Genomic DNA, 26152 nt, shown 5'->3' with positions numbered 1-26152 from the left:
TAACTTACACCACACTACTCAAAACTGGTTAAAAGTTCTCCATATCTAAAGATGGCCATGGGATCACAGACCTAGGAAGACTAAGAGTGAGAGCTCCTACTTGTTCAAATGAGACAATTTTCGGCCCAGAGAGATTAATGCCATGTTAAAGCTAGAATTAACTAATTAATTCAACTGGCATCTGTGGAGTAACACATCTACCCTACTCTAGTCATTATTAGATACCTGCCAGATACACTGTATTACCTTCAGAACCTAGAATAAAACAGTCTGTTTCTGTGGGTAAGGGCCTCATCAACGGTAAAGTGAAACTAGAGACCATGCCTAGCTCAATGTTACTTCAGTTCACGTAACAGTCCTCCTTAATTTCCTTAATCTGGTGTGAAAAACCCTCACAATCCAACTTCCACCTTCTCTACTCTATTTGACTGGACTATAAGTCCAGTCAAACTGGTTACTTTTTCACCAAGTACTTAGTGCACATTTTCACTGACAAGAATACTCTTCCTACTCCTCCCTTTTTTAGCCAACTGAGTTCTACACTTCTTTTAAGGTATACCACAAATCATATATAATGAGAAGGCAGCAACTACAAAGCATCTATATATGAATCTTTTGGCATGTTAGTTATTTATAAAATACCAGGAAACCCATTATTGCTATAATGTACTTAAATATAGAAACCATCTCTCTCTATATAGACTATATATCTATTTTATTCTATAGTCTAATGCCTTATGAATTATAGGCCAACATTCAGTGAGTATAAAAAACCCCAGCTTTTTGAGAAATTCTGAAATAAGAATTTTACAACTGTTCCTTAGTACCTAAAACATTAACAATGGTGATCAGAACTGTTTGGTTTAAGATTAACAGATGGATTAAGAACCTTTAAAATTAACCAAATCACAGAAAAATGGGGCGCCTGGGTGGCTCAGTGGGTTAAGCCTCTGCCTTCGGCTCAGGTCATGATCTCAGGGTCCTGGGATCGAGGCCCGCAAAGGGCTCTCTGCTCAGCGGGGAGTCCGCTTCTCCCTCTCTCTGCCTGCCTCTCTGCCTACTTGTGATCTCTCTCTCTCTCTCTATTTCAAATAAATAAAAAAGATCTTAAAAAGAAAATCACAGAAAAATGGAATGCCTCTGAAAATCATGCAAAATGCTCCTTAGAGCCCATGATGAACAAAGTTTTTTTTTTTTTTACATGTATAATTCAAATTTATTGGATGATAACAGGAATAAAATTTATAAAGGAACCATTTTCAGCTAATCCCAGTGGATTTAGAACTCTGGGATCGCATAAAAAATTCCAGCTGCTAAAGAAAAAAATACAAAGTTTCCCTCAATTTTTCAAACACGATCTAATCAGGAATCAGCCTCACTTGTTTCTATAAAAAAAAAAAAAAATGGAGCGAACTGTAATCTGTTATATAAAAAACTAAAAGGAATTTCACCCTAACTGCTTTAATTCTGTTTTTCCCAGACAGAATGTTCAAACCTTGCAATCCAATGGCTAATAGAATCAGTGACAAAGTCAAATCACACAAACAAAGTAATTAAAAATCCCCATTATTTCTAACTTGGTTGTTATGAGGCTGGATTCGGCCAGATTCTTATTGGTATGAACCATTAGTTTACAGGAATTTGAGCATACCTTATGATCCCATTGGAAAACAAACCTCTTCAAACTCTATACCAAATCTAGCTAGTTCAATCAAAGGAAATTAGTTTACCTCATGATTCCCCAAGGCTCATTACTCTCTGGATACATGAAAGCTTGTGTATGGCTCCAACCTAAAGTGTACTATCCTTCATATAAAAAATTGATGCCATTGCTTACTGTAGTTTCTATTCTTTTAATAGTTTCTATTCTTTCAATTTTTACTGTAGTTTCTATTCTTTTAATATTCTAAAAATTGTGCTAAGGACATTACTACTCTTACTCGGATTTTCTCATTACCAATGGCAGATTTTCAAGATAACTGAAGTTTTTCTCCTTTAAACAGGGATCATGAGCCCTCTCTATTGGGCTCAAACCTGTAATAACAGCCTTATGCTGCCCGTGTACCCTAATTTTTTTATGCTCAGATTTTTTTCCCATTGAGGTCTAAAAAAAAGTTTAAAAAGCAAAAACAGGCCAAGAAAAAATATTAAGGTTTGCATTAATGTCATGCTAGATATGCTTGATTTCTGACACTACCATCAGCACCACTACTGCTATTATTATTACTACTATTTCTCCTTCATGTCCTTGGGACAAAACACTTAACTTCTGATTCTATTATCTGTGAAATGAAGATATTATCTACTTACCAGGAAAAAAATAAGATAGTATATGTAAAGCACTTTCCAAGGTTACTGGCAAGAAGCAAGATTAAAAATAAACATTAGCTCATTCATTCTGTTCTAAAACTTGACTTATTTTAAGTTCATTAAACACATTTTAATAACTGCAAATTACTGAATGTCACTGGATAAAGAATGGACCAAGAGACAACTTAATACACTACTAAGCATGTCATAATGATGTTAATGCTAACAACAGCAATACCTACTAAGTACGGATTGATTAACTGTATGTGAGGCACGTGTCTATGTTCTACATACATTTCTCATTTAATCTTCATAAACCCCTTAGGTTCAGAGAAGTTAAATAACTTACTCAAGGTATCACAACTAGGAAATGACATGGCTGGGATTTAAACTTAAGGAGACACAACTCCAGAGACCTCCATAGGCAACATAAAATTGGCTTTCACTCTCTACAATTCTGTATACATTTCACAAAATCTGAGCTCTATGACTGGTCAGTCTATAAACACTAGGAATAGAGCAAAGAACAAGACAAATAAAACCCCTAACCCACAGAATATGTATTCTAATTGGGGTTTTAGATGAATGCTGTAAGGCTGTGATAAAAGCCATAAAGAAGGGGTGCCTGGGTGGCTCAGTGGGTTAAGCCTCTGCCTTCAGCTCAGGTCATGATCTCAGGGTCCTGAGACTGAGTCCCGCATCGGGCTATGCTCCGCAGGAAGCCTGCTTCCTCCTCTCTCTCTCTCTCTGCCTGCCTCTCTGCCTACTTGTGATCTCTGTCTGTCAGATAAATAAATAAATTCTTAAAAAAAAAAAAAGCCATAAGGAAAATAATAAAAGGAACAGAAATAAAGTGTGTATGCACTGAAAAATATTTTAGAGAGGTGGGCAAGGAAAGCCTCTCTGAGAAAGTAACATTTCAGGTACAGACCTGAAAAAACTGCATGTACAGACAATGACATGAAACAATTTATTATCAGTGCACTATAGAACATAATTGTTAAGCCACAGTGTACATTTACCCCCTCCAAATCAGCACTTACACAGACAGGTTTAAATAACTTTAGATCACAGATTGACACTGTAATTGACCTGGATTCAGTATAGTATTTTGATATGAGCAAAGCATATAGATTCATACAGTATTTTGATATGGGCACAGGATCTGGGATCAGATAACAGAAATAACAGAATGCTCTCTCATCTTCTAGATATGTAATCTTGGGCTAGCCTTCTTGGGTTTCAGACCTTTATTTATAAAACGTTGATAAGAGTAGCAATTACTCACTTCCCACTCCAGGTTGTTGGAAGAGTTGCAAAGTGTTTTATGCAAGGTCTGGTACAAAAGGATGTTTATTTATTAATATTTACATTGCTATCACACATATTTGTATGACAGTGCACCACTGCAGGATCCGACATGTAGTAGTGGACTGATCTACAGAGGAAAAAAGAAACCTGTTCTTGAAGGGCTCAGTTCTAATGGGGGGACAACAGTTAGTAACAAATAATAATTATTATTTTAATAAAACAGAGGTAGAATATGATGGGAACATAGAAGAATGATATTGGCATGACTTTCTTCCAAGAATGCTAAAATATTTGATAAAAAGTGCCAGGGCGCTGAAGCTACTGGTAATTACTTCATATAAAATTTGTCTCACCACCTCTGTGACAGGGGGGCCAATAAAGTTCTCAACTTACTTTTCCAGGAATACTGTCTTTGACCCTCTAAAGGAGATCAAATACGCTACTTCCTTATGCCTATAAAATCCATCTGCTTTAGTGTAATTACTACTTCAATGTTTACTGATTACTAATAGGGTATACATAGTAGATCTGGGATGGAAACCAGAAATATGGAGCGATAAGGGCACTGTATGGTAGTAGTGGTAAGGGAATGACAGGGTGGGGGGAATTTGCATTAGGGAGGCCTATGATCTCTCAATAGATAACCAAGCACGCTTCCTTTATAAATGTGTAATAGTTAGGCAGGGATGCTAACATTTACTTAAAAAAAAAAAATTAGTTAAATTTATATCCAGGGCAGACTCAAGATGGATTTCATCACAACAGTCATCACTAACTGTTTACATAATTACATAAATCATTGAATAAGCTAGGGATTTACTTCAATCCCCCATGTTTATCTTAGCACCCAAAACATGAGAAAACCTTTAGAAAACTAAAAAAGGACACAGCCATTTTTAATTCTTGGCTGGAAGCCAGAATTAATTGGAAGCCAGAAGATGGAGGTTGGTGAAATCAAGACATTTCCCAGATAAGAAATATAATGACTGATAGGACAGAATAAGGGACTATAGATAATACAGAGCTAAATTATCAGAGCTGAGAGGAAAATAAAGAGCGAGCATGGGTGCGTTCTAGAGTGGGGGATGGGGACAGGAAGAGGGAAAGAGAATCTTCAGTGGGCTTCATGCTAGGGTTCAATCCGATGGACCCTGAAATCATGACTTGAGCCAAAATCAAGAGTCACACGCTTAACCGAGTCATGCAGAAGTCCCTAGAAACTAAGGAGTCTAAAAGTTCCAACTGATTTAAAGAACTCCTCAAGCTTTTTATTCCATCTTTTCTACAGCTTGACTTATTTTTTTGCTTTTAAAAAAGCAATTCCTTAAAAAAAAAAAAAAAAAGCAATTCCTAAATAAGTCAGAAAAAAATGCAATTAAATAGGGTAAAATTTCTAAATCAGTCTGGTTACTTATAATGCTAGTAAAAAGGTCTCAAGAATGACAGAATAATAATTTTCAGTTAACGTTTTGGTATTATATTATTTAGTCTATGGTACACATAATTAGAAAGGATCTGAGGTGATCAGTTTCCACTCACACTTCTCAAACTTCAGTGCACACACGAATCATCTTTGGATATCGTAAAATGCTAGGTTTTGATCTGATTTGTCTGGGAGGGGGTTGAAATTTTACATTTTCAACAAGTGCCCTAGGATACCAAATCTGCTCGTCTGGGGACTACACTTTGCATAGCAAAGATCTAATCAGAGACTCTCAGTGTATAGTATTCAAAACTCTATCAGAGATCTACGAGGTGTCTCTTTTCCAATGACATAACTGCATTAGGCCAGATTTTCTTTATACATTTCAACCAAATAAAAAATATTGTAACTGATTTCATACAGAAACAGATACAAGAACCCAACTGTCTTCTTTCTGACCAGACATTAAAGACAGTTGCAAAAATGTAAAAATGCTATTCTTTTCACTAAATCTTTAAAATTAGTTTTGGAAAAAATCATATTTTGCAAAAATGTTATTGATGTCAACATATAATGGGCTTTTTATATTATTAATCAATACATTATAAAATTTGGTGTTAATTTCTAATATGGTAAAATAGATATAACACAAATGAAAGCTCTTTGGGGTCTTCAGTAATTTTTATGGGTATAAAAGGGTCCTGATAAAAAAAGTCTGACAGCCACTGAACTAAATCATTCAAGTCTGGTAGCTGCTATCTTAATCTCCTCAGAAGATTTTAATGGATAGAATCTCAAACCTTTGCAGGCCTTTGTAATGTTGTATAATCTTTTCAAGTTCTTTATCATGAATTATGATTTTTCTTCCTTTTTATTTAGTCTCCTCTAGGTTAAAGAAAACAATTGCTGAGCTCCTCCCTCTTTTAATTAGCATGTTAAGTCCCTTCACTCAAGAAATCTAAAGGAACAGGTATCCTTGCTTTTTGAAAGTTTGTATTATGCCACTTTGCTTTTATGAAAGACCTACATTAGTACCTGTTTTCACTAACTGAAAGAAAACCAAAGAGAACTTTTGCTTTTATGAAAAAGGGCAAAAAGTGAAAACAGAATTCAGGGCTTATTTTACAGTGAGCCAGTAAAGACACAGTACATACCCTGAGCAGCAAGAATGGCAATGCCAAGCTCAGTCCCCTGGGAGCTACATTCAGCATCAAGATACTATAGCTTTGAATTGTGCCTATGAACACCTGTGCTTTATCTTGACTTATTTTATGTGTTTTTTAGCAAGATATGTCCTAAGGTATTAGAAAAAAGCCTAAGAGTGGTTATTTTCAGGGTTTGAGAGTACTCAAAATATTTTAATATAAATTCTTTCACTTTATGCCTTTGCAACTAATAAAAGATTGCACAGGAATGCTCTGCTTATGGATAGTGAAGGAAACCTATAGCTCTTAAAAGTGAAAATGATGGGTCTCAATCAGAAAGGTCTCATGAATCAGGAACTGCCTGAAACATTTGAGTTTTTTTTTTTTTTTTTTTTAAGATTTCATCATTTATTTGAGAGAGAGACAGAGTGTAAGAGAGCACAAACTGTGGAGAGGGAAAAGCAGGCTGCTCATCGAACAGGGAGACTGATGTGGGGCTCAATCCCAGGATCCTGGGATAGTGATGTAAGCCAAAGGCAGCCACCCAACCAACTGAGCCACCCAGGTGGCTGGAAAATGTCCTACAGTGTGCATTTTATTCCATACCATTATACAATGTTTACATATAGTTAAAACTCTTAAATGTTTTTCCTTTACCAATTGTACGTAGTGCCTAAATCGTTCATTTTAACATGGAGAAATGGAGAGTGGAAAATCACATTGAATGCTATCCTACAAGTTGTAATGAGCCGCAAGTGTGCCAATGAGGAGGAGACAGAAGTCTTACAAGAGCAGCGTGCCTTACACATCCCTGGCTTTAGTGAATTCAGGCATACAGGACCCACAGCCTCACCTTGTAGTAAAACTCAAGACAAAATAAATTAGTGTTGGACAGAATTCTAAATTGTACAATATTGAACGAAAGACCACAGTGGGGCTTTTTGTTTAAAGTAGCACCAATCCACACCTGATTGTGTTTTCAACATTAATCTGCCTGTTGAATACATCGTTGGCACTTTTGAGTGGAAATCTTTCTGCTTTCGTGAGGATTCCTGGGCTGGCTGAGTACCCTGTGTTGCAAAACTCTCTATGAAGTGTGGCAATGGCAACCTGGGATATGGCACATTTAAGTCACTATGGCCCTGCCACGGGCTCGCCTGTGTGTGTGTGTGTGTGTGTGTGTGTGTGTGTGTGTGTGTGTGTTTTCCCCATTCCCTGATCTAGCTGGTATTTCGTGGATGTTTACTGTGACAGTGTAAAAGTAAATAAAAATGCATTTAAGGGGTTTCATGGTAAGCATGGTGTTTCAAAACAAAACAAAATAAAACAAAACATTTGAGGTATTAATAAGTGAAATTATGATCTGGTTTTCCCTATGAAATCTCAGAAAAGAAAGTGCAAGTGATCACAGTGTTAAAAATAATGGTGAAATACTTCAACAGACCTAGCCTCGTAACGGAAAGAGTTACTTAGAAATTACAACTATGACGGGCGCCTGGATGGCACAGTTGGTTAGCATCCAACTCTTGGTTTTAGCTCAGGCTGTGATCTGATGGTCCTGGGATGAGCCCTCCGTTCAGCTCCACACTCAGCACAGAGTCTGCCTGAAAGTCTATCTCCTTCTGCCCCTCCTGTTCATGCTCTCTAAAATAAATAAATAAATATTTAAAAAAATTTACAAATAAGAGATTTGAGAATCAATGGAAAAATATGTGTATAGATTGCTTTCTTGAATATACTTCATATCCTGGAATTTTGATTTTTTCTAATTATTAAAGTCATTGTTTCCAGCTCTACTTGTATCAAATAGTTTTACTCATCCTATAATATGTATTGCTTTTATATGTGTATCAGCTTCTACTTGTTATGATTCAATTTCATTTTAGGATAATTTTGTTAATACTTCAAAGGTGGCCTTATGTTTCATTCCTCTTTTGCAAGGTAAATTCAAACTTCCAAACTTACACAATGTCTGACTGCCTATATTTGGGATTCCTTAAGTTAACAATCATTTATTCTCAAAATATTACTAAGTGCCTACAATGTTCCATATGCTATGCTATAAACAGAATACATATAAACAAAGACTTGATAAATCAGACTCTGGGACATTATATATGTCTTTTAAGACATTATACATTTCATCCTTTCGGTTCCCAGTCCCTCTCCAGAAGGGACGGTAGCTATAGGTTCAAATGGTTTAACAAAGAGAAAAGGAGGAAGAAATAAAATTTGCTGAACATAACAAATGTGGTATAGTTATACAATGGAATATTATTCAGTCATAAGAAAAGATGAAATGCTGATGAAAAGAATGAAATACATGCTACAACATGGGTAAACCCTGAAAACACTAAGCTAATGTTTTCAAAGCATAATACAAAAGACCTAACAGAAAATGTGTAACACAAAAGGTCATATATCATATGATTCCATTTGTAAGAAATGTCCACAACAGGCAAATCAAATCCAGAGACATAAAGTAGATTAGTGGTTGACAGGGCCTCAGTGGAAGGGGGAATGGAGAGTGACTGCCAAGAGGTACAGAATTTCTTTTTGGGGGTGATAGGTTCAATATGAATATATTAAAAAACTGAATTGTACATCTTAAACTATTTCAGTGATAAATTTATGGTATGTGAATTTTTTCTTTCTTTCTTTTTTTTTTTTTTTTAAAGATTTTATTTATTTATTTGACAGAGATGACAAGTAGGCAGAGAGGCAGGCAGAAGTGGGGGGGGGGGGGGGGGAAGCAGGCTCCATTCTGAGCAGAGAGCCCGATGCTCTCTGGGACCCTGGGATCCCAGGACCCTGGGATCACGACCTGAGCTGAAGGTGGAGGCTTTAACCCACTGAGCCACCCAGGCACCATGGTATGTGAATTTTTTCTTAAAACATGGTGAAAAACTGAAAACAGGCTACATACTATACTATGAATATGGAACTATACTATACTAAGAATATGGAAAAGTGGTATTGGTCTTTTTCAGTTCTATTACATTAATATGAAAAACTCTCATTTAAGAAGGGGATTTTGAGCTTGGATCTGCATCTGCAAAAAAAGATACATTTGTGAGGGGTGTCTGGGTGGCTTAGTCATGATCCCTTGAGATATTTTCAATATCAACCTTGATTTAGAGAAATAATAAGTAAGTTAATTTGCAAGATTAATCAGAGAGACTTACCACTAAATAAGAGACAGCCCAGTCAATACCTATTTCGAGTCTCTAACAACAGGTTACAAAACAGCAGAGCCATTTTCTGCTGGTACATAACAAAATTTACCCCCTTTTCAAAAGAGAAATATTATAAGACCAACAAAGGAGGCTGGTATGTTAAGAGTGCTTAAATACATGGTTATCTAATGTGTATTTCATCTACCCAGTCTGTTTGATATAAGAAAAAAACATTCAGGGACACCTGGGTGGCTCAGCTGGGTAAGCATCTGCCTTCAGCTCAGGTCATGATCCCAGGGTCCTGGGATTGAGCCCCACGTCGTCGGGCTCCATGCTTAGTGGGAAGCGTGCTTCTCCCTTCCCCACGCCTCCTGCTTGTGTTCCCTCTCTCGCTTTGTCTCTCTCTCAAATAAATAAATAAAATCTTCTAAAAAAAAATTTGTTGGATGAACGCATGAACTATTATGGGTTGAATTCTTGCCCTCCCAAAAGATACGTTAAAATTCCAACCCTCAGTATCTCAGAATCTGACCTTATTTGAAAACAGATCATTGTGATTACAGGTACAACCCCAGAGTGGGGTGGGCCCTTAATACACTCTGACTGGTGTCCTTCTAAGAAGAGAAGACACAGACAGAAGAGGAAGGACCACCATGTGAGACAGACACTGAAGTGCTGCAGATGCAAGCCAAGAAATGCTAAGGATTGCTAGCTAACCATCAGAAGGTAAGAGGCAACAAAAAAAGTACTTCCCTCCATGTGTCAGAGAGCATGACCTTGCTATAACCTTGATTTTGGACCTCTGGCCTCAGAATTGTGAGACAATAAATTTCTGCCGGTTTAAACCATCCAGTTTGTGGCCCTTTGTTATAACAACTCCCTATGCTCAAATACTTGGTGAACCAATTTATACTTCAGGTGTATACAGTTTCCTGTGTCTCCCAAATCTCAACTCTTCCTTGAAAGTTAGCTAAAAAAAATTAATATGTGTGGATGTGGTAATGTAATATGATAAAATAGATGACTAAATTCACATATTTGAATTCAAAAAAGGATCTGACAGGACCCTATCAAAACAAGTGGGTCAAAAATTTAAAAGATTAACTAAAAAAAAGTAGGTGGTTCAAATTTGTTTTAGTGTAGTATTTTGTCAACTAGTCTGTCATTTCTAGCAAAATCGGGAGCGTTAACGAAAGGAAATAAAATCCCAGGCAATTTTTTAAAAAAGGGCAAATTACCCTTAGGAAATGTAACAAATACATACATACATACATGTAATTCACTTATAAAATTACTTATTATTCCTATAGTTAATTTTTTAAAAAAGATTTCATTTATTTATTTGACAGAGAGACAGATCATAAGTAGGCGGGGGGTGGGGTGTGGGGGGGGGAAGCAGGCTCCCCGCTGAGCAGAGAGCCTGATGTGGGGTTTGATCCCAGGACCCTGAGATCATGACCTGAGCTGAAGGCAGAGGCTTAACCCTCTGAGCCACCCAGGCCTCCCGATAGTTAATTTTTAAAACTAAACTCTTATTGGTTCTTTCACTGAAAAAGTTGAGAACTATGTGTTTATCTTCTCTTATACAGATTGTGTAATTATCGTGGGGGGGGGGGAATATGACATATCAAGATATAGGTCTCTTTTTTCACATTAGAAAATTCCCAGAAACCAACCACTACCCAGTCTTTTGTTTTTTCAACTTTATCCCTAAATTCTGTTCATTAAACTAAGTCAGCCTTTTTTAAAAAAATTCTTTCTCACAAGTAAAGCATATACCCATATTTGCCAAGCCTTATTTTTTTTTTTTTTAGATTTTATTTTATTTATTTGACAGAGAGATATCACAAGTAGGCAGAGAGGCAGGCAGAGAGAGAGAGGAGGAAGCAGGCTCCCTGCTGAGCAGAGAGCCCGATGCGGGACTCGATCCCAGGACCCTGAGATCATGACCTGAGCCGAAGGCAGCGGCTTAACCCACTGAGCCACCCAGGTGCCCCTAGCCTTATGTTTTTTTTTAAGAACTATATTTGCAGATTCAATTATCTTGTATATAGAAAATCCTAAGGAATCTACTAAAAAACTATTATAAATTCAAGTAAGTTTGTCAGTTTCAAAACCAGTATGCAAAAATTAATAGTATTTGTAATGTACAATCAAAAATTGAAATAAAAAAAACTCAATTCCATTTATAATAGAATCCCCCCCAAAATACATTATTCAGGAATAAACGTAATAAAAAAAGTAGAAGACTTATACTCTGAAAACTACAAAACACCACAGAAAGAAATTACAAAAGATCTAAGTAAATGGAAAAACATCCCATGTTCATGAACTAGAAGACTCAGGATGGTTGTCATGTGTCCAAATTCATCTACAGATTCAATGCGATATGTACCAGGATCCCAGCTGAACTACAAAAATTGACAAGCTGACTCTAAAATTTATATAGAGTTGCAAAGGACCAAGAAGAGCCAAAACCTGAAGAATAAATAGAAGGACTCACACTTAACGAATTCAAAACTTACTACAAAGCAAGACATACAGATCCATGGAACAGAATTGAGGGTCCAGGAGTAACTTCATGTGCCTATGGTCAACTGCTTCTCAGCAAGGGTGAAATCATTCAATGGAGAAATAATAGTCTTTTCAACAAAGGGTAGTGGGACAGTTGGATAGTTGTCATAAGCAAAAGAATCAAGTTAAAACCCTTACCTCACACCACATACAAAAATTATCTCAAAATGAAACAAAGATCTAATTATAAGAACTAAAACTATAAAACTCCTAGAAGAAAACACATGGGGTAAACGTTCATGACTTGAGGTTTGGAAATGGATTCTTAGATATGACACCAAAAGCATGAGAAAAATAAAACATAACATACATTAAACTCGGCCTCATCAAAATGAGAAACTTTTGTGTCCTAAAAGGCACTAGTAATATAATGACACTATTAAGAAATTACAACTGGGGTGTCTGGGGTGGCTTAATCAGTTAAGTGTCTGACTCTTTATTTCGGCTCAGGTCATGATCTCAGGGTCAAGAGAATGAGCCCTGCGTCGGGCTCTGCACTCAGTATGGAGTGTATTTGAGATTCTTTGATTCTTTCTGCCCTTCCCCCGGCTCTCTCTCTCAAATAAATAAATAAATCTTTAAAAAAAAAATTATTCAACTGACAGAATGGGAGTAAATAATTGGAAATCACCTATCTCATAAAGGATTTCTATCCAGAATATATGAAGAACTCATACAGCTCAGTAATAAAAAGAAAAATAACCCAATTAAAAACCAAGTAAAGGATCTGAATAGTCATTTTTCCAAAGGAGAAAAGACATACAGTTAATAAGCTTTTATCAGCATCCTGTAATTAGAAATATTTGCTTACACATTTATCTTCTATATTGGAGCTAGTTTTCTGAAGACAGAGAATATATATGTTATTCATATTTAATTATTTGATGTCAGGCTCTGAACTTGGTATGTAGCATGTATTTGCATGTGAGACTTATTTTTATATTTGGGATAGTGCTAAAGGTAAAGAAAGAATTAAACAGAAATACTTTGTAGAGATAAGGCTACAAATCTTAAAGAAGAATATAAAGCAGTAAAAATAAACAGCAAGCACCTACATATAGTGCTTATTGTATACTAAGCACCATTTTAAATGCTTTATATTAATTCAATTTTTGAACTCCTAATTAAAATCATCAATTACAAATAAAATGTTATGATTGAGATCAGTTGAGAAGCCTGGAAAAGGTGAAAATCCTTATGTAGTGAAGCCCATCAGATAAAATTTTGTCGGGGAAGTCTGTTAAATCCAGTATAAAAACTGACTGGATAGCAAAAGAGCATGCATACAAGGTAAATAGCATGTACAAATGGAGAGGAAAAAAGGAAAGGATGTGGCAGATGTGCAAGATAATAAAGAGGACTGGCAGGGCGCCTGGGTGGCTCAGCGTGTTAAAGCCTCTGCCTTTGGCTCCGGCCATGATGCCAGGGATTGCTGGGATTGAGCCCCACATTGGGCTCTCTTCTCAGAGCGGAAGCCTGCTTCCCCCAGTCCCCGCCTGCCTCTCTGCCTACTTGTGATCTATGTCTGTCAAATAAATAAATAAAATCTTAAAATAAAAATAAAAAATAAAAAAATAAAGAAGACTGGCTTGACTAAAAAAGGTGTTTAGACAAAGATGAAGAAGAGCGAAGATTATAGTAAGAATTTGTATATGCTTTCATAAGCAAACTGGTATCATGAAAGCTTCTTACACCAAAAAGAAATAGCAAGGAAATTCAACTAGTTCAAGTGGAGTAGAAAAACAAGTTCATAATGTTAACTACTTCAGGATGGCAGTGTAAGGTGTGAATTAAGTAAGATGTGAAATCAGAGCTCTGACAGTGGGAATGAAGAAGGACTATATCTAAGAGTTATTCTGAACCAAGAACCTGATAAATAGGATCTGGTGAATAGAAAAACAAGGAATCGAATATACTTCTTGAGGTTTCAAGAATTCTAAATAAAATGCGGGGAGGATTTATTTATTTATTTTCTAGATAAAATACAGGGGTATTCATTCTAGTGACTGTCCCATCCTACTCCCCAAAGAAAAAAGGGATAATGTAAATTATTAGGCACTGGGGGAAAACTGGGGAATACTGAACTTGGGATATAGATATAGAACTCAGATATCTAAGAAGCAAAGCAGATGAACTTTCTAAGGGCAAAGTACAATAGTGATTAGGATACTCATCAGAATTATCTGAAGGCTAAACAAACTACACTTACTACATTTCTCTTGCCCTCGCCCAGCCTGAGAAAAAGAAAGTAGGGGGCAACAGCTGTAGATTAAGAGACATACAATAAAGTACCTTCTGTGGACCCTGATAGGTCCTATTTTGAACACTGACTGTAAACAGGCATCTCTGAAACAATGGGAGAAATATCCTAATAGGTGAGGGTATTCAGATGATCCAGAAATTACTGTTATGCCTTAAACCCTTGTGGTTACTTATAAATGATTTAATAAATTCATAAATCAATTTTAAACCACTTAGGGAAAGGTCTGTGAACAAAGCAACCTGAGTAAGAGCATTATTTTTAACTCAGATAATATGTTTTATGGTCGGAGGGAATGAGAACTTAGAAGAATCAATTAGGGCTTGAACAGTAGTATTAAGAGTATTTTTAAACATAATATATCTCAAAATAAAGCTTTAAATGTATGCAAGGAGAATCCAGAATATACTGGTACTTCTTTGATCTTTATTTTTGCTCTCAAATCAGAAGCAATAAAATCTCTCAACTCCTTCTTCCCCCAGCGACTGAGTATGCGTTCTACTATTGCACCCTTTTGCATGGTTCAATGATATCCAGCTTGGCATTCCTTTTTTTTGGTGTGACTTAAGCTCACTAATCAATCAGGGTAAGACTTACACTGGTCACTCGACGGTAGATCTGAGCAGCATTTTGGCATTCTGAGTACGGATATTCAGATGTGGCCATCTCAAGCATGCACATCCCAAAAGCATAAACGTCAACAGATTCATCATATTTTTCCTCATACATCTCAGGGGCCATGAACTCTGGGGTACCTTAAATTAAAAGAACAATTTAGACTCAATGTGAGCAGAGGCTACAGATGTTACTCACCTGGGGGAGAAGCAGAGGGGTTGACCTATGAGATAGAAGCAAGTGGAAGGGAGGGAAGAGAAGAGAGAAGAGTGGTGGGGGCAGGGAAGAGGAAGAAAATCTTAGTATCTTCCACCAAGTATGTCAGAACTTCTGCTGCATGGCCTTCATAAAAGAAACCAGGACAGGGTCAAGTATTTATTTATTTACTGTTTCAAATGGATTACTGTTATACAATGTCAAAATAGAAACATAATAGAAAAACTGATATAATTCATAATGAAAACAAATGGAAGGAAAAGTAAGAGACTAGCAAGAAATAAAAAGGATACAATGGTATCCGCCAGTAAGACAAGATAGGTTAAAAAAGATCAAAATACTTGCCTGCCCCCTGCTGTACGGTAGTTGTAAGGTTAGTATTTATAGCTAGTCTTTGGCCATTAATTCCACCTGATCAGTTTCACTTTTAAGGAGGCCTTGCAGTGAAAAATCCAACATTCAATATGTTTTTTAAAAGAAAAAAAAAAAAGTGTAATGGTATAAAGGCCACTCACCAGAAGCCTTTCTTTACATACTTACCATACCACCTGCAGTACACAAATAAGTCTACTGCAGATAACAAGAAATACAGTGAAGGACATCTTACAGATCTTACAGACAAAAAACAAATACACATAAATGAAGAACTCAAATACAGACTGAGTTACAAGCAGTATGTGATCCCACAGACCAGGTTCTCCAATGGTTCCAAAGAAATTAAGTCTGGATACCTCAAACTGTAGGACATTTCCAAGAACAGGCTTACATAGCATGGTTTAAGCAAAAAAAAAAAAAAGGGGTGGGGGGAACCTCTCTTGGGTTAGAGATTTTTTTTTTTTTTTTAAGATTTTATTTATTTATTTGACAGAGAGAAATCACAAGTAGATGGAGAGGCAGGCAGAGAGAGAGAGAGGGAAGCAGGCTCTCTGCCGAGCAGAGAGCCCGATGCGGGACTCAATCCCAGGACTCTGAGATCATGACCTGAGCCGAAGGCAGCGGCTTAACCCACTGAGCCACCCAGGCGCCCCAAGGGTTAGAGATTTTCAAGACAATCAAAGAAATGTTTCCTTTTCCTGTAAGGAAGGCAAAAAGGAAATTCAGCTTTACATAACTCTTTCCCAATTCTTCTTGTTAATCTATTTTAAGAAAATCTAAAAATAGCATTCCAAATCCAAGTCACATAATATTCTATGGAGGACACTATTTTAGAAGAATGTACAAATTACTGGTGTTTTATGGTTTTCTCTTAATACATGAAATTCTAGCACACTTAAAAATTAATGGTTTCCTTGCTGACATCAACTTTGGGGGGGGAGAACAGAATATCCCCAAAGATTTCAAATTTTCAAAGTGTCATATCCTCTTCAGAGAGTGAAAGCTTATCAAAATAATAAGCATTAAATTATTTTCCTAGCTGCAACTCTATAACATATAGTTGAAAGTCTGAAAGGACAGTCTTGTTCTTTAGATCACTGATTCTAAACAAGGGGTGATTTTGTTACCCAGGGACATTTAGTCCAGAGACATTTTTGGCTATAACAACTGTGGCGGGGCTGGAAAGGGGATGTGCTCCTGGCATCTAAAATCATCTTATAATGCACTAGAAAGCCCTTACAACAAAGAACTATCCAAATGTAAAATAACACTAGGATTGAAAAGCTCTGCTTCAGATACATCTTCTGAAGAGTAGGAGTAAGAAAAGTTAAAACCAAGTAAGTACTCAGAATAAACTCATTCTCACATTTTAAAATAAAGTCTTAACAGGTAGTTACTTTTGAATACATATAACCTAACACTTTTTTAGAAAGTAAACTACATATAAATTCAATTTCTTTCATAAGAAAGTAACTCTATATTTATTATATAATAATTATTATACATTACTTATATAATTATATGAATAACTACATAATTAATACATATAAACGGAATGACCCAGTAAGATTGATAATTACATAAGGTTTTGTCAACAAAATTCCCTTTACTTCTCTTCACATAACTTTATGAAAGAGTTAGTCTTCCAGATGATTCCAGAAGCATATAGAGAACTCCACATCTCGTAAGTAAAACTGATCACTTCCTGAGTTCAAGCTAGGAATTTTTGAAGGCTTATTTCACATAATGAAAATTCTAACAGGGTCAGGTATCAAAATAAAAGGAATATCAGAAAACCAGTTAGGATGCAAGGTACACCTGAAACATACCTATCACACTCTTGGCAAAAGAAGCTCGCTTCAGGGTTGCCAGACCTAGGTCTCCAATCTTGACTGAGCCTGTAGGGCCAGTGATAAAGATGTTGTCACACTTAAGATCTCGGTGAATAATAGGTGGAGTTCGAGTATGAAGAAACTGAAGTCCTTTAAGGATTTGACGGCACCAGCTTCTTAGAACTTTGATCTTCATCACCTTAAACCTTTTCAGGTACCTAGAAAAGGCAAAGTACACCAAACAGGTTATCAATGATATGAGTTTACTGCTTTGAAGAATTCCATTAAATTCTAGCATATCTGAGATGGGAATATCAAATTTACAATATTAAGATTCAGGAACCTTAAAAGTTAGTGATACTTTTAACAAGGCTAAAGAGGAAAGAATAACAAGTGGCTGGTAAATGAACTCTAATAACAAAACACAAAAAACGAATTCCTTAAAACTGGATCACTACTAAAATAGAAGTTAAGAGACAGAAAAATAAACAACAAAAATTTTAAAAAAGTAAAGGGGTAGATTTTGACTTCTGGTAAATGGTGAAGTAATTCTTACTGGACACAGATATAATTATAAACTATAGTGTAAAAAAAAAATAAAAACAACCACTTCAAGGCTCTTGAGAGCAATCAAAATTAGGCATGAACTGAAAGGGAGCTCACATGAGGGAAAAAGGAAGCACTGCTTGAGCTTCCTATTTTCTAAATCTTTTCAGTTAGGAAAGGCTCTAGCCTGAATGTACAGATCAGCTCAAGTCTAAATAGAAGCTTGTAGCCTTATTAGCTGAGAAACAGAAAAAGTTCAAGAAGACCACAGCAGCTAGAACAGTGCTGTCCAAAAGAACTTTCTATAGTGACAGTCTGTTCAATATAGTATTCACTATACAAAAATAAATTAAAATTTAAAATTCCATTTTTCAGCTGCATCAGCCACATTTTAAATGTTTAACAGCCACATATATCAAGTGGCTACCATTTTGGATTATACAAATTATAAAACATTTCCATCACCACAGAGAGTTCCAGTGGACAGCAGAGATCTAGAAAGTAAAGGAGGGAAATCCCAGAAGGGTGGTAGAGAAGGGGAGTCCCAAATCCTGAATAGTCATTCTGCCCAAATCTCTTTTAAGATAATAAAAATGTTCTATACCTTAATCGGATTTTGGTTACTTGAGTGAATATGCCTTTGTCAAAACTCATAGAACGATACCATTATGACTAACTACACTTTTCATTGTATTTAAATTTTACTGTAAGGAAAAACAAAGCATATAAATATTAGAACTTTAATGAAATAAGCACTTGAGTGTTTACACGTGAAGCACACTGAGGTCTACACCTTACTTTGGAATAAATAAAATTAGGAAAGATAGGGAAATGATTAGATGGACATATGTGGTAAAGTAAATGCAGCAAAAGTTAATAACAGAACCTAGGCAGTGAATATGTACATGTTCATTGGTAGTTCTTTCAATTTTTCTGTATAACTGAAAAATTCTAGGAGAAAATTTTGGGAAAAAGTTGAGTCTCTTTCACATTTACAAAATGATCAAGTATATAAAACATAACATAATTATATATTAACCTTGTAACTTATAATTTCATTAAATTTGCTTAGAATCACTGGAATTTTCTATGTGAACAATTACATAACCTGCAAACAAGGGCAATGGTATTTCTTATTCTTACATTCCCATCTTTATGCCTTTTACTAGTTTTCCTGCGTTTATGTCTTATTTAATGGGCGGCCCTCTGAAACAACAGTGACTGTAAGTGGCTAAAACAAGTATTCTTGCTTTGTTCCTAATCTCAGGAGCAATGGTTAAGTGTGACATATATGTTATAGGTTGGTGGATGTTGTTTAGCAGTTGGAGAAAGTTCCTTACCATTCCTAGTTTGGCTAAGAGTTTTTAGCCATAAATAGATAGATACTGAATTGTCAAATATTTTTCGACATATTTTGAAATGGTCATATGCTTTTCTCCACTATTCTGTTAATGTGATGAATAACACTGATTCATTCAATGTTAAACCAACTTCGTGATCCTGGGATAAACCCTCTCTGGTATTAATGTATTGTAATTGCTGGCTCCAATCTGCTATTATTCTGTAAAGGATTTTTACATCAATATTCATGAAGGACATTGTTCATTAAAAATTTCTTTTTCCATAATATCTTAGGTTTTGATATCAGTGATATCAGTGTTATGCTGGCTTCATAAAATGAGTTAAACAATAATTGTTCCATCTCTATATTTTGAGAAAATTCAACACACTGTATTTTCCCATTTTATTAGAATAAAATATACATAAAATTTACCATTTTAAAGTGACACTAAGTAATTGAAATCATCACCACCAACTATCTCCAGAACTCTTTTTATCTTAAAAAACTGAAACTTCATACCCATTAAACAATAACTCCCCAAAGCTACCTTCCCTTGGGTTCTGGAAACTACCACTCTACTTTCTGTTTCTATGAATCAACCACTCTAGGTACCTCACAGAAAGTGAAAGCAGTAGTGGTATCTGACTTTTTGCAACTGGCTTATTTCACATTGCATAATGTCCTCAAGGTTCACTCATATTATAGCATGTGTTAGAATTTCCTTGCCACTTAAGGATGAAAAACATTCAACTGTGTGTGTGTAGAGAGACAGACAGACAGGCACGTGCGTGCGCGCACACACACATTTTGCTTATCCACTCTTTCCTTGATGGACACTGTGCTGCTTCTTTTAGCTAAATAGTGATAAAATAATGGTCACGAACTTTCTAAATTTGACAAAAGACATGAATCCACATATCTGAGAAGCTCAACAAACCCCAAGAAGAATACATATAAAGAGATTCAGATTCATATATTACATTCAAACTGTTGAAAACAAAAGACGAGAATCTTGAAAGCAAAAGAGAAGCAACTCATCATAATCAAGAGATCCTCAGGAAGACTGTCAGCCAACTTCTCAGCAGAAACCACAGAGGCCAGAAGCAGAGAAATGACATATTTAAAGTGTGGAAAGGTGTGTGTCGGGGGGAACCTGTCAACCAAGAATTTTATAACTAGCAAAAACAAATCCTTCAAAAATAAAGGCAACATTAAACAAAAGCTGAGAGACTATTATTAGTACACCTGCCCTACAGGAAATGCTAAAGCAAGTCCTTGAGGCTGAAATAAAAGGACACTGGACAGTAAACTGAAGCCATAGGAAGAAATAAAATCTCTGGTAAAGGTAACTACACAGCTAAATATAAAAACAAGTATTAATGTGTTTTTGGCTTATAACTTCTCTGTTCATTTCCTACATGGTTTAAAAGGCAAATACATAAATCAATAATTATAAATCTGTATTAATGGGGACACAACATATAAAGATGCAATTTGGATCTTTGAAAATCTACAAAAATACAAAAGAGGTGCAAAGCTGTATAGGAGCAAGGATTTTGAAGCCACTGAAGCTAATCAGGTAACCTTTCAAACTAGATTGTTAGAAATTTATGGTGTTAATTGTAATCCCTAAGGTAACCACTAAGAAAATAATTTAAAAATATATACAAGGGAAACAAGAAGGGTATTAAAATGGTTTATTACAAAAAAAATTTTTTTAAGAAGCAGTAATGATGAGAAGGAACAAAAAGGTGTCAAAACATTAAAAAAAAATAGCAAAAGTGCTTCCTTATCACCAATTACTTTAAGTATAAATGAATTAAATTTTCTAATCAAAGAGAGGGCTAAATGGAGATAAATATGATCCAACTACATGTTGTCTACAAGAAACTCACTTTAGATTCAAAGACCCACACAGGTTGAAAATGAAAGAACACAAAAAAGATATTCCATGCAAATAGTAACCAAAAGGGAATAGGGTGGTTATATTAATATCAGACAAAATAGACTAAATCAAAAACTGATACGAGAGATAAAGAATATATATTGATAAAAGGGTCAATTTGTGAAGATTATAACAAATATAAACATAATATACATCAAAAAGAGTTCCTAAGTACATGAAGCAATTACTGACAGAATCGAGAGGAGGAGTACACAAGTTCTATAGCAATAGTTGGAGACTTAATAGCCCACTTTCAAAAGTGGATAGACTAGGGCACCTGGGTGGCTCGGTCATTAAGTGTCTGCTTTTGGCTCAGGTCATGATCCCAGAGTCCTGGGATCAAACAATGCATCGAGCTCCCTACTCAGAAGGAAGCCTGGTTTTCCTTCTCCCATTCCTCCTGCTTGTGTTCCTGCATTTGCTATCTCTGTCAATAAATAAAATCTTAAAAAAAAAAAAAAGTGGACAGACCATCTAGACAGAAGATCATTAAGGGAATAGAGGATTTGAATAATAAACCACCTAAACATAAGAGAAATATATGGAACATGATACCCAACAACGGATAAATACATATTCTTAAAAACACATGGAACATTCCCTCAAGAAACCTCCCAACAAAGAAAAGTCCAGGACTACATGGTTTCACTGCTGAGTTCTACCAAACATTTAAAGGGAAACCACTAATCCTTTTCAAACTCTTCCAAAAAGTAGAAAAGGAGGAAACTCATCCAAAAAGTAGAAAATGACTTCATAAGTCATTCATCTGCCCTGTCAGCAAAGACACCACAAGAAAACTACATACTAATACCTCTTAGGAATATAGATGCAAAAGTCATCAGGAAAACATTAGCTAACTGAATCCAACAACACAGTAAAAGGATTATATACCAAGTACAATTTATCCATGAAATGGAAGTATCCGTCAACATTAGAAAATCAGTCAACATAATATACCTTCGAACAAAGGTAAAAAGACAAAACCAAACAACAACCTCATGATCATCTCAACTGATAAAAAGAATTAGATAAATTCCAATACCTTTCCATGATAAAAATACTCAAACTAGGAGTAGCAGAGAATATATGATAAAGAACATTATGAAAAACCCAAACCTTACATCATACTCAATAATGAAACACTGAAAGCTTCCTAAGATTAGAAATAAGACCAGGATAACTACTGTTATCCAACATTGTACTAGAAGTTCCAGCCAGAACAACTAAGAAAGAAAAAGAAATAAAAGTATACAAATTGGAAAGGCAGTAAAACTGTATTTGTAATGCCAAGATCCTATATAAAGAAAATACCAAAGAATACACACACCCTCACAACTAGAGTTAGTAAAACAATTCATCAGAGTTCCAAGAGTGCAAGATCAACATACACAAATAAGTTGTGTTCCATATACCAACAATTAACAACCTGAAAAGGAAATTAAGAAAACAATTGTTTTACAAAAGCACCCAAAAGAATAAAATATGTTGGAATAAATTTAACCAAGGAGGTGAAAGACCTATGCATTCTAAACTAGAAAACACTGTTGAAAAATTAAATAAAATGTAAAAACCTCTTGTGCTCATGGATTGGAAAACTTAATATAGTTAGTTAAATGGCAATAAAAACCAAAGTGACCTATAGATTCAATGCATCTATAAATATATTTAATTCTATCTACAGATAGAGTCAAAATTCTATCAACCTTCTTGCAGAAATGGAAAACTAATTCTCAAATTCACATGGAATTGCAAGGGCCTCAAATAGCCTAAACAATACTGTTCTTAAAGATTTTATTTATTTAAGTGAGACAGAGAGAGAGAGAGAGAGAGAGAGAAAGTGAACACATGAAGAGGGAGAGGGAGAAGCAGGCTCTCAACTGATCAGGGAGCCTGACGCAGGACTCGATCCCAAGACCCTGGGATCATGACCTGAGTTGAAGGCAAACCCTTAACTGACTGAGTCACCCAGGCACCCCTAGCCAAAACAATACTGAAAAAGAAGAACAAAATTGGAAAACTCACAATTCCTAATTTGAAAACATATTACAAACTACTGTAATCGAAACAGTGTAGTACTGGCTAGGGACAAATATACAGATTAAAAGGACAGTATCAAGAGCCCAGAAATAAACCCATACATCTATGGTTAAATGACTTTTGACAGGAGTACCAAGACCATTCAACAGGGCTAGAACAGTCTCTTCAACAAAGAGTGCTGGGTAACTGGATAACCAGTTACAGAATGAAGTTGGGTTGCACACCTCACACATACACAAAAGTTTACTCAAAATGAAACAAATGTAAATGTAAGAGACAAACCTGTACAAGTTTTAGAAGAAAGCTTAGGGGTAAATCTGCATGATCTCGGTTTTGGCAATAGATTCTTAGACCTAACACCAAAAGTACAAGCAACAAGAAAAGAAAAAAGTAAATTGGACTTCATCAACATTAAAAACTTTACACATCACAGGAAGTAAAAAGACAACTTATAGAATGGGAGATAGTATTTGCAAATCATATTTCTGGGAAAGGCTTACAGAATATATAAAAAACTCTTACAACTCAACAATAAACAAAAAAAATTAAATATGGGCAAAGGACTTGAATAGAGATTTGTCCGAAGACATTATGGAATAGACATTTCTCCAAAGACAGATAAACAGCCAATATGCACATGACATGTTCCTCAACATCATCAGTCACTATGAAAATCCCAATCAAAACCACAATGAGATACCATGTCACACTTGGTAGAATGGCTATGAAAATAATAAACAAGTGTTGGCAAGGACATGGAGAAACTGAAACTCTTATACATTGTTGGTGGGAATGTAAAATGGCTCAGTCACTGTGGAAAAGTCTGGTGGTTCCTCAAAGAGTTAAGCATAAAATTAACATGACTTAGCAATTCCACTTACAGGCACACATCCAAAAGAAATGAAAATATATACTCAAAACTTATACACAAGTATTTATAGCAGGACTATTAGTGATAGCCAGAAGGTGGAAACAAATGTCTCTAAGTGAATGAATTGTGGTATATCCATGAAACAAAATATTATGTAGTCCTAAAAAGGAATGAAGTATGAATATGTACAACATCATGAACCTTGAAAACATTATGCCAAACACAAAAGGCCCCATTATTTTATGACTCTATTTATACGAAATAGCTTGATCAGATAAAACCAGAGACAAAAAGCAGTTAGTGGTTGCCAAGGGCTGGGATTAGGGGGAAATGGTGAGTTGCTTACTGGGTTTGTTTTGCAGGACTGAAAAAGTGTTAAAGAATAGTTGCACAGCAATGTGAATGTACTTAACATTATTGAACTGCACACTTAATAATGATTAAGATGGCAAATTTTATGCTATTTTTTAAAAGATTTTATTTATTTGAGAGAGAGAGAGAGAAAGAGAGAGAGAGACAGCAAGAGCTGGGGGGAGGGGCGGAGGGAAAGGGAGAAGCAGATGTCCAGCTGAGCAGGAAATCTGAGAGGGGCTCAATCCCACAACCCTGGGATCAGGACCTGAAGTAAAGGCAGACATTTAACTGGCTGAGTCACCCAGGCACCCTGCTATGTTTCTTAGTCACAGAAAAAATTCCTATCCATAAATTGTAGAGCTCAGTATAATTCCTCATCTTGCACATGGAGAACTGAGGCCCAGACATGGGGAGCTAGTTGACCCAAATCACAGTCAGGCAGAAACAGAGCTAGGAGTAGAACTCACCACTCATACTCTGTTTAGTGCTTTCTACTACACCCTCCTGCTCCCTTAGCTCTGAGGCTCGGAAACAGAAACAATGATAGGGAAAGAGAACTTTAAGCTTAGAAAGAAAATGCCAAGAACTTAGATGGTGTGCAGTTAAAAGGCCAAAGATTTATATGATCTGAAGAGAAACCAGAGTATTGATGGTGTGCAATTAAAGAGTAAATACACAGCATGGGAAGGAAAATGGAGAATAACTACTTAATGAGTACAGTGTTCCTTTGAGGTGATGAAAATGTTTAAGAACTTGATAAATCATGTAGTGGTTATACAACACTGTATAGACAAAATATCTATACCTGAATCATACTTTAAAAATTTTAATTTTATGTTGTGAATTTCATGTCAATTAAAAAAATCTAGCTTTATTCTACTTCCTGAATCAAATTTTCTAACCCATATTAATTTTCAGGTATGGGTACCAATTTAAGTATTAATAAATAAGCGGAACAAAGGTAGAAACCTAAAAAGTCCAAAAAGCATCAACGTTGGAACAAACTCCCATCCCTTTTACCCCTTTTGCTTCTCTAAATGCTACCAATATTACTAATTATTCTGTATTCTTCCAGTATGAATATAGATTTGGTTCTCTGTTATGGTCAACTTTATTAAGCACTGTGAAAGAAAACAACTTAAATGTCCTGCTATTCATTTGAACTGCTAACAAAGTATTAACAAGAAGCAGCTTATAGGACTTGCTTTCATGGCTGTATGGAAGTCATATGTAACTATATGAAAATATGGATTTGTTTTAAATCCACATGCTTGGGTGGGGGGTGCGCCTCGGTGGCTCAGTTGGTTAAGCATCTGCCTTCAGCTCAGGTCATGACCCTGGGGTCCTGGGATTGAGTCCCACATCGGGATCCCTGCTCAATAGGGGAGCCTGCTTCTCTCTCTGCCTGGTGCTGCCCCCGCTTGTGTGCTCTGTCAAATAAATTCTAAAAATCTTCATTTTTAAAAGTGAATCTATTTGCTGAGAACTAAATACACATCCTCAAGTCCTTCCTTATTCTCTTGATTCTTGCCTTCTAGAATGATAATGAATGTCTTTTCACTCCATGTCTCATGTTTTTTTTGCTTTCTGATATTCATATTTATCCTTTTTAGTTCAATTTAGTCTGCTGTTTAACCTAATCAATGAAGTTTTAATTTTAAGGATTTTTTAAAAGGATTTATTCTTATTTCTAAAAGTTCTTTGGATCTTATTACATCTGAACTTTTTTTTTTTTTTTTTTTTTAATAATTGCCTATACCCAGCATTGGGCTAGAACTCATGATCCCGAGATCAAGAGTTGTGTGTTCTACCAACTGAGG

General features: G+C 35.7%; 1 protein-coding gene across 9 annotated transcripts in view; it reads right to left on the bottom strand.

The window, feature by feature from the left end:
• Positions 1–26152, bottom strand: part of WNK1 (WNK lysine deficient protein kinase 1) — a 150367-nt gene that overhangs the window by 55122 nt on the left and 69093 nt on the right. For all 9 annotated transcript variants that reach the window (XM_032349196.1, XM_032349185.1, XM_032349187.1 and 6 more), the window contains exons 3-4: positions 17235–17455; positions 14797–14954 (exon numbers count right to left, since the gene is read on the bottom strand). In XM_032349196.1, the coding sequence (XP_032205087.1) occupies positions 14797–14954; positions 17235–17455 (379 nt within the window). The remainder of the gene's footprint in view (positions 1–14796; positions 14955–17234; positions 17456–26152) is intronic.

Source organism: Mustela erminea, chromosome 6 (genome assembly GCF_009829155.1).
Source record: "Mustela erminea isolate mMusErm1 chromosome 6, mMusErm1.Pri, whole genome shotgun sequence".
Lineage (NCBI taxonomy): Eukaryota > Metazoa > Chordata > Mammalia > Carnivora > Mustelidae > Mustela > Mustela erminea.
Note: the sequence above shows the minus strand (reverse complement) of the source record. Positions and strands in the feature narration are given on the sequence as shown.